Genomic DNA, 9,193 nt, shown 5'->3' on the forward strand with positions numbered 1-9,193 from the left:
AGTGGTGACGCATGCCTTTAATCCAGCACTTGGGAGAGTTCAAGACCAAGTTGGGCTATATACCCCTTCCAACCCAGTCTCTAGGTAAGTAAACATTTCCAAGATACTCAGCAGGAGAAAAACCTTTTTAAAGAGTTACTTATACTTATTTTGTGTGGGTGCCTGCCTGTCTGTTCCTGCATTACGTGGCTGCAGTGCCCACAGAGGTCAGAAAAGGTCATAAGATCCTTTAGAACTGGAGTCACACTGCTGGGAGCTGAACTCAAGAGCATCAAGAGCACTTGGCTGAGCCCTCTCTCTAGCCCTCCAAAACCAGTAAATCTGTGATCAGTTAGGATGGCATTTGCAAGAGCTGGTGACTGGGGAGATGTAAAAGGGGAGAAACAAGCTGTTTCCAAAAAATAGCCATGCTGTTCTTAGGGGTGCAAGTCTTTCGGCCAATTAAAAGTTAGAGAGGAGGGGAAATATTGCTAGGCTAGGATTCAACATCTTTCACGAAAAGGCAACTAATCACACTATCTAAGATGCTTTTTCCAGGTCCTCAGGTGCTCTGGCAATACAAGCAAGCATCCACAACTGAAGACAAACTGCTCGAAAGGACAGGGACTCACCAATGACATTAAAAACTACACAACAGCAAATTCCTAACTTGGCATCTGGTCCACCCACTAGTTTCTTTTTAGTATGGTTCCAGTGAATTTGCCAACACCTATCTGTTCCTGGAACTTTCTATTCCAATACCATACAGGCAACAGACCAGATTATCAGGGGACAAAGTCCTAGTCACTAGAGTTTAGTGGGATAGATTCATAACTAGATTTTGGTTTCCATTCAACACCCTTCAGCACTCCTCTCCTCTCCAACGCCCAAGGAGGATCACTCTGTCCCAGTCGTTGGCAGGTGATAGCAGCAGCTGTGGTCAGCTGAGAATGACCCTTTCTAACACTCAAGGTGGTGCTCTGGCGCGGGGATCACGCTCCTCCCACAAGCAGACGCGTGGGAGCCTGGAGGCGGTTCTTTCTTAAGCTGACGAATTCATCGGGTTTCCGGAGAGCGCTCCACGGTCTGGATCGGAAGGCCACCTGACCATGAGCGTCCCGCTGCGATCCGGCCCTAGCTCCTGGCGACGGGCAGGCACCGTGGTGTTGGCCGCTGCCCGGGGTCCCGCTGCCCGTCAGTCCGCTGACGGCTTCCGGCTGCTGCTACTCCAGCGCGCCCAGAACCAGCGCTTCTTGCCTGGCGCGCACGTCTTCCCGGGCGGGGTGCTGCACGCCGCCGACAGCTCGGCCGACTGGCTGCGACTCTTTGCGCCTCGGCACACGCCGCCGCGTTTCGGCCTGGGCCCGGCGCCGCCTCCGCAACCCCCTTTTCCGGGACTGGTCCACGACGACGCCGGCGCCGGGGCGCTGCCTGATGATGTAGCGCTGCGCATCTGCGCCATCCGCGAGACCTTCGAGGAGGCTGGGGTGCTGCTGCTGAGACCGCGGAGCTCGCCGCCCGCTTCTCGGGAGCCCGGTCTGGCGCTGCCGCCTCCGCCCGGCCTGGGCGAATGGCGCTCGCGCGTGCGCAGTGACCCGCGCCACTTCCTCCAGCTGTGCGAGCACCTGGACTGCACGCCCGACATCTGGGCTTTGCGCAGCTGGGGCGGCTGGCTCACGCCGATCGGGCGCGGCAGTCGCCGCTTCGACACCACCTTCCACCTGTGCTGCCTGCGCGAGACCCCGCGCGTAGAGCCCGACCTGACCGAAGTGGTGGGCTACAAGGTAGGGGCCGAGAAACCCGCGGGCTGCGCTGAGCATCACCGCAGACCAAAGGCGTGATCTTGCCGGAGACGGTCAAGGATTCAGCTCTCACCCTGTGGGAACCTATGCGGGGACACTCTGGCAGAGCTTCCACTGCCTGTTCTGCAAACTTCACAATGATTCATTTGCTTCAGTTCCTAATCGTTGTAATTCGGTTTCTAGAACGTATTACAAGATTTCAGCCCCATCAACTTTCTTCTCCCCCCTTTGTATCACTAGCACCAGACACAGTTATGTTTCAGGCATCTTTCGTGCATTTGACATGTCTTGGAGTTTTTGATTACATGTTAGCATTTTTTTTAAGTTGTTGACTGCTGAGTTTTGTTCTATTCTTTTAAATAGTGTGGCATTTTTTTCCGACAGGCAGTTAAGTTATTAGAGATTATCCTTTTAAGGTATGTTTTAAATGGTCTGGAGGTGGGTCTACAGTATATTCTGGAGCTAATTTAGCTACAGTTCCATTATGTCACTCTCTTCTGGCCCCTTGAGTGCCCAAATGCTGGCTACGTTTAATTAAGGCTTTCCCGCTGTGGGCAATGCGCTGCTGGAGAAAACTGGAAAAAAATCTTGGCTCCAGTTAAGCATGAAGTTTAGTCGGGAACCCCCCAGGTGGCTGCTCTTTCCTCAGAAGTAGCCATCGTCTCGGCTGTCATATGGTTCTACTCTGTGCACTAAATATGTAATAGAGTTTTGGGGTTCAGTTTTGTGTAGACTTTCTCAGGCACACTGCTCACCCAATACTAGTCCACGTGATCCTCCAAATTCTGATCTGTGTCTGTTTGAGTCAATAAGACTTAGATGTTGCTCAGGTTCCCCCACTGTTCTGTGGTCTGACATGACTTTACGCGGAAGCCCTAGGCGAGCGGTAGGTCTCTCTAGATTTTCTTATTTATTTATATATGCTTACAGTTCAGCAGTTTTGGTGTTTGAAAAGAAATTTTATTAAGTTGTCATGTGGTGCGCGAGTTTAGTTCTCAGGGCTGGAAGGATTTTTTTTCAATTATTTTTACTGATTACCAGCATTCTAACTCGCATTTAATAATTATTAATGTTTTTAATATTATTATTTAATAACTGTGGCTTGATTGTTATTATTTTGCCCTTCAGCATGCCTGCAGCTGACCATGGAGGCCAGAAGAGGGTGTTGAATTGTCTAGGGCTTGAGTTATGAGTGATCGTGAGTTGCCCAGTGTGGTGCTGGGAACCCAACTCTGGTCCTCTGGAAAAGCAGCGGCTGCCTTTTTTTTAGCCACCGAACCATCTCTCCAGCCACCAGGTCTTTTTTTCTGAGACAGGACCTCACTATGTTGCCCAGGCAGACCTTCATCTCCTGGACTCAAGCAATTTTTCTGCTTCCACCTCCTGATTAAGCCGGCCAGTAGGGATTGGCAGCATCCAGGCCTCTGAATGTCCCCAGGCTCCCTGAGAGATCTAGCAAGAGATATGTTAGTTTTTCCATCAAATGGGTCTCATATACCCATCTAGCAACCTCAGGCCTGCCCGGTAGTGGAGGAAAACTCACAGAGCTGCTTCCTCTGTCCCTACAGTGGTTGTCTCCATCAGAAGCAATGGAGTGTTTCCTGTCCAAAGAAATCTGGCTGGCAGCACCACAGTTCTATGAGATGAGAAGACTTGAAACTTTCGCCTCTTTCTCCGCTCTGTACAGATTTTCCTCAGCTCGCCCCTTTGACATCACTGAGAAATGGCTGCCGATAATCCTTTCCACTGCTGATGGCACCATCATGCTCTTCCCAGGTGAGGCGGGGAAGTGCCGGTGCTCTCGTTAGTATCCATGTTTGCTCCAGCCAGGCTGCCAGCAGAGGTGGGGGTGATAGGCTGTTTCACAGCCTAGGCCTGTGGGTGTGGCCAACATCTGGCTTACAGGCGACATGTATCCCCTGATAATTAGCTTGCAATCCAACACAAAATCATAAGCTTCTTTAAACCACTGAGGTTTTTGTTTTTTAAACATTTTTTTTTTTTGTAATTTAGCTGTGTGGTTCTCCGACATAAGCTTTGTAATATCAAGAGGTTTGACATGCTTGGTGGAATATTAATTAAAAGAAGGGCAAAGTTCTAAAATACACATATTATCTAGTTTCGTCTGTTCCTATGACAAATATGATGACCAAAAGCAACTTTGGAGAAGTCCGGGGTTTATTTCATCATTGAGAGAGGCGAAGGGAGAAACCAGAAGACAGGCTTTCAAGCTTTACACATAGCATTGTTTTCAACCAAGGAACGCACTTCACAGCCAGAGAGGAACATCAGGGACCCTGGAAAATTCGACTTACTAGCTGGCTCACAAAGGGCTCTGGTTAGCTAGCTTTATTATTCCATCTGGGACTCCCTGACTAAGGGATGGTGCTGCCCACAGTGGGCATCATCTACATCAAATAACATTCAGGACAGTCCCCCCACAGGCCAATATGATCTGGGCAGTCCTTCAATTAAGACTCTTTCTCAGGTGACCATAGGAAGTATGTTTTTTTTTGATAATTAAAGCTAACTATAGGACACATAGTGTTTATTTTTTATTTATTTTTGAGACAATGTCTAAGTATAGATCTCCTGTGTATCCCAGGCTAGCCTCGAACTTATAATTCTCCTGCCTTCATCACCCCTGTGCTGGGATCAAGGGTGTGTCAGCGTGCACAACCCATGTTTATTATAACTAGGGAGTCTGAATTTATAAACTTGCGTGTGTGTGTGTGTGTGTGTGTGTTTCCTAAGCGTGAACAAAATTCTTTTCTCATGCGTTATTATCTCACTTTTACTTTAGTTTTCCTAGACAAAGTTTCTCTGCTTAGCCCTGGCTGTCCTGGAACTCACTCTGTAGACCAGGCTGGCCCCAAGTCACTTTTACATTTTTATTTCAATGATGAGAACTTGTGAACTGTTAGCGCATTTGAATCAGGACATTTGTTGATGGTCAGTTACAGCTTGGCAGACACTGATTCGTGTTGTAGTAGGCAGGCACTTCGTGACGGCCATATTTCATATCTGCCTCTTCAGTTTCAGATAATACCGATGAGATTTGTTACTCACCCTTCAGAGGGACAGTTTAGCAGCTTTGAAAAAAAAAAGATTTATTTTTATCTGGTATATCGGTGTCGCCTACATGTATGCGTGTGCGCACAGCACCTGTGTGCCTATATCTGCAGAGGTCAGAGGAGGACATCAGCTCCCGTGGACCTAGAGTCGCATGTGGTAATGAGCTGTCATATAGGTGCTAGGAACTGAGCCAAGGAGCTATGGACTCTAACCTGAAAAACCTATGATGCAGCTAGGTTCAGGGATCCGTGGTTCCCTGATCCCTGAACCAAAAACTAACGTGGAGCCGGGTGGGGGTGGTGCAGCCTTTAGTCCCAGCACTCAGGAGGCAGAGGCAGGAAGATCTTTGTGAGTTCAAGGCCAGCCTGCTCTACAGAACTAGTTCCCGGATGGCTAGGGCTGTTACATAGAGAAACGGCATCTCGAAAAATCAGAATAAATAAATAAATAAATCCTGAAACACCTAAGGTGGAGAATGATTGAGAAAGATAGATTAACTTTATCAAACTGTTTTATTAACTATATCAAAGCATTGAAAGTGTTATTAAGGCCAACATTATATTTAATAGGCTGAAGAGAGCCATGAAGTAAGTAATCCAGAACTTACAGGGCTCATGGCTGGGCATGTGACTCGGTGGAGTACTTGCCTAGCTTGTGTCAAGGTCAAGGTCTCGGTTTTTATTCCCAGTGCTGCTGAACTATGTGATAAAATAATTATGGTTCACAACGGAAACACTTATAGTCATCCATTGGGATGTGCCCCAAGAAAATGCTTGTCTTAGGGGTAGGCATGAGTATTAAAATCCTACCAAGAGGGTAGAGCACTGAGTTTGAATCCCCTGAACTGGGACGAAGAGCCAGGCATGGCGGCAGGCACCTGTAACCTCAGCATTGTAACGGCGGGTGGGAGGCAGAGACAGGCGGCTCTGTGGAAGTTCAGGGGCCAGCTAGCCTGGCCTAGCTGGTGACGTTCCAGGCCAGTAAGAAACCCCATCTGAAACGAAAGGAGGAAAGTTCTGGAGGAACGATCCCTGAAGTTGTCCTCTGACTTCCATGAGGTCTCACGTTCCAGTGTCCATCGCGCATGCTTACTCGGTGGAGACCCAACTCTGGCAGGCTGATCTCTGACCTCTACTTGCGTGAATATACATAACCACATGTACACACGTGATGAGCGCACACACCTCTCTCTCCCTTTCTCTTTCTTTCTCTCTCAAATGTAATAAAAACCTGAAACTGGGTAAGAAAGAGTCTCAGCGGTTCGAAGCTATGCTGCTGGACCCACGTCTGACACTACACATATGCACGCACACATGCACGTGTACACACGCACACACACCATGGATTAACAATAATCGCAGGATCTGGTTCAGTTCCCAATACCCACGTCAGGCAGTACACATACATGGATTAATAATAATCAGAGGATCTGGGTTCGGTTCCCAGTACCAGGCAGTGCACACACACATACCATGGATTAATAATAAATTTAAAAATAAATTAAAAGTAGCAACAAGAAAAACTAACTAAGCTTCAACATGAAATACATACAAAAGGCACTGGTTCATGCCATCAATATACTGGGGTAATTTATGAGGCGGTGTTTGTGGAAATGAAGCTTTCCTGTTTTTCAGGAGATGAGCTGTACGTGGAAGACGCGGATTTCTTAGAAAACCCAATGTCTACTGACAAAAAGACTGACGAGATCTTGAAGGAAGGCAAAGTAGTTAACCGACTGGTGCCCCGCAGTCTCCATCTCTATGAGCTCTATGTGTCTCTCCTGTCAAATAAGCACGTGTACCCTGAGAACTTTGACGCGAGCCTGACCGCCCGTTTGTAAAGCTGCTTGACCTGTGGGGGTCGCCTGGACTTGCCTAAAGCAGAAGGAATGTGCCTATGAACGGGACCGCGAGGTGTTGCCTGTGTCACGCGTGTTGTGGGCTCCTCAAGCTGCACAGTGAGCCACGCATGAAATGTATGAAGTAGTAACAACCTTGTTACGAAGATAAATGCTTTCACAATGGTTGTCCTTTCTGTCTTCTTAGCTTAAACATTTAAAAAGGGGTCTCCTGCCGTCGCCTTCTTTGTTGTTGTTGTTGTTGGTTTTTCGAGGCAAGGTTTCTCTATATAGTAGCCCTGGCTGTCCTGGAACTCACTCTGTAGACCAGGCTGGCCTTGAACTCCCAGATCTGCCTGCCTTTGCCTCCTGAGTGCTGGGATTAAAGGTACGAGCCACCACTGTTCTCCTTCCGTCTTATGACTACCCCATGGATTAACAATAATCGCAGGATCTGGTTCAGTTCCCAATACCCATGTCAGGCAGTACACATACATGGACTAATAATAATCAGAGGATAACTGTGTTAGCAAGTTTCCTGATGTGCGGTGGAGATTGAGTCCTGGATCTCTTAGACTCTGGGCAGTAATTAATTCAGGGGTACCTAATTAGACGTCGTTATGGTTCGAATGTGGGACTTCCTGCACGTGGTCCATAGCTGGTAGCACTGTTTTGGCAGGCTGTGAAAACCGAGGGGCAGGCTTTAACCAGAAAAAGTAGGTTGCTGGCACGGGTGGGTCTTGAGGGATTGAGTCCCACCTCTGTTCCAGAAGAATTCTGTTTTCTAGTCTGAGGAGATGTGAGCAGCCTGCTTCAGGTCTCCGCCTCCATGGCTGTCACATTGCCTTCAGCACAGTGACACCGGCTGAAATAAACCCCTGCTCTCTAACTTGTCTCTGTGAGGCTTGTGATCATAGCAAGGCAAGCGATAATGCAAATAAACAGTGGTTGAGGCATCCTGCAAGAGTGAGGTCATGCTCTTGGCATGTATTTAACTTGATAATTAACATGCATGGCCTGCACCTTTAATCCCAGCCCTGGGGAGGCAGAGGCAGATGGATCTCAGTGACTTCGAGGCCAGCCTGGTCTACAGAGCGAGTTTCAGGACTGTTACAGAGAAACCTTGTCTCTTAAAAACAAACAAGCAGAAGAACCATACAGTATCTGAAAACCAGGTAGCATTTATTTTGACATCTAAATTTTGTTTTTTATTACACTTCTTTCTATACTTGTGCACACACACACGAGTGTGTGCCACGGAACAGTGGGGAGGGCAGAGGGCACACACACGCGTGCGTGCCCTGGAGGGCAGAGAACAGCTTACAGGAGCCTTTCTTTTTTCCTGCTGCGTGTGGGTCTGTCTGATGGAGCTCGGGTCACCAGCTTCATGTGGCACGCTCTTACTTGCCAGGCCATCTTCCTGGCCCCATGTCTCCCAAATTGTAAAGACTTAGGAACCATACAGAACACAGGCTGATGCGATGGCTCAGCAGGTCAAGGCACTGAACGCGCATGCCCAGTGACCTGATTGTGGTCCCCAGAACCCACGTAAAGGTGTGAAGAGAGGACCTACTTTTCCAAGTTGTCTCCTACCTCCACACATGTGCCATGGCGTGTGTGCCCTCACACACACCATGCACACACAGACACATACCGTAAAACTCACCAGCCTTTGTGCACTTAGGAAGTGGTTAATGAATGCAAGGGGTTGGAGAGAGAATGCTAATTTCACCGGGTTTTAATGTGTGTTTAATGTGGGTGATTTCTTTTTGTCTTTGTTAAAGACAAATGATCTTTACTGACTAAAGGTGAGAAATGATAATTAAGGCACAATTTGTTTTGTTTTGTTTTGTTTTTGTTTTTTTGCTTTGTTTTGTTTTTCAAAGACAGGGTCTCTACAAAGCCCTGGCTGTCCTGGAACCCACTGTGTAGACCAGATGGCTTCAAACTGACCAGAGATAATTCCTACTTTAGCCTCCTGAGTGTTATGATTAAAGGTGTGTGCACCACACCTGGCAGGACACTAATTCTGTTTGTAGATCTTTGTGTTATATGTTGTGGTGGATTTAAATTTTCACAAAATGTCTTGATTTTCCTGCTAACGCAATAAAGGCAATAATAAATAAAGCTTTTTTAAAATAAAATGTTTTGTTCCTAAGGATGTGTGTGCACATATGTGTCTGTCTGTCTGCACAAAATTATGTTTATCACATGGAGGCCAGAAGAGAGCACTGGATCCCCTGGAACTAGAGTTACTCATGCAGACCGCCAAACCCAAGTTCTCTGGTGTGGGGAACCAAACTCAGGTCCTCTGCAAGAGCAGTAAATACCTTTAACGGTTAAACCATCTCCCCAGCCCTTTCTCTGTGTTGCTTAAGCCCTGTTAGAGGAATAAGAGAGAAGAAGAGCATCTAAGCTTGTTCTACGTGTTCTTAACATGTTCAAGGCGGTCTGGAAATGTTTTCAGTTGTCACCACTGAGGAGAGGGTGATACTGCCAC

The 9,193-nt window shown here is 47.5% G+C and overlaps 1 protein-coding gene across 1 annotated transcript; it reads left to right on the top strand.

The window, feature by feature from the left end:
* The first annotated feature begins 775 nt into the window (after positions 1-775).
* Nudt19 (nudix hydrolase 19) lies at positions 776-8,851 on the top strand. The gene is made up of 3 exons (XM_048448831.3): positions 776-1,763; positions 3,350-3,557; positions 6,491-8,851. The coding sequence occupies exons 1-3, from the start codon at positions 1,089-1,091 to the stop codon at positions 6,694-6,696; spliced, it is 1,089 nt and encodes a 362-aa protein (XP_048304788.3). The 5' UTR covers positions 776-1,088; the 3' UTR covers positions 6,697-8,851.
* Positions 8,852-9,193: the final 342 nt, after the last annotated feature.

The sequence above is a fragment of the Myodes glareolus genome, chromosome 1, assembly GCF_982192425.1.
Source record: "Myodes glareolus chromosome 1, mMyoGla1.1, whole genome shotgun sequence".
Taxonomy (NCBI): domain Eukaryota; kingdom Metazoa; phylum Chordata; class Mammalia; order Rodentia; family Cricetidae; genus Myodes; species Myodes glareolus.

Excerpts from the sequence above, each read along its gene's own strand:
- Nudt19 (XM_048448831.3), top strand. The coding sequence starts at position 1,089 with ATGAGCGTCCCGCTGCGATCCGGCCCTAGCTCCTGGCGACGGGCAGGC. Across the intron at positions 1,764-3,349 it reads CCGAAGTGGTGGGCTACAAG|TGGTTGTCTCCATCAGAAGC; the intron begins GTAGGGGCCGAG and ends CTGTCCCTACAG. Across the intron at positions 3,558-6,490 it reads CACCATCATGCTCTTCCCAG|GAGATGAGCTGTACGTGGAA; the intron begins GTGAGGCGGGGA and ends CCTGTTTTTCAG.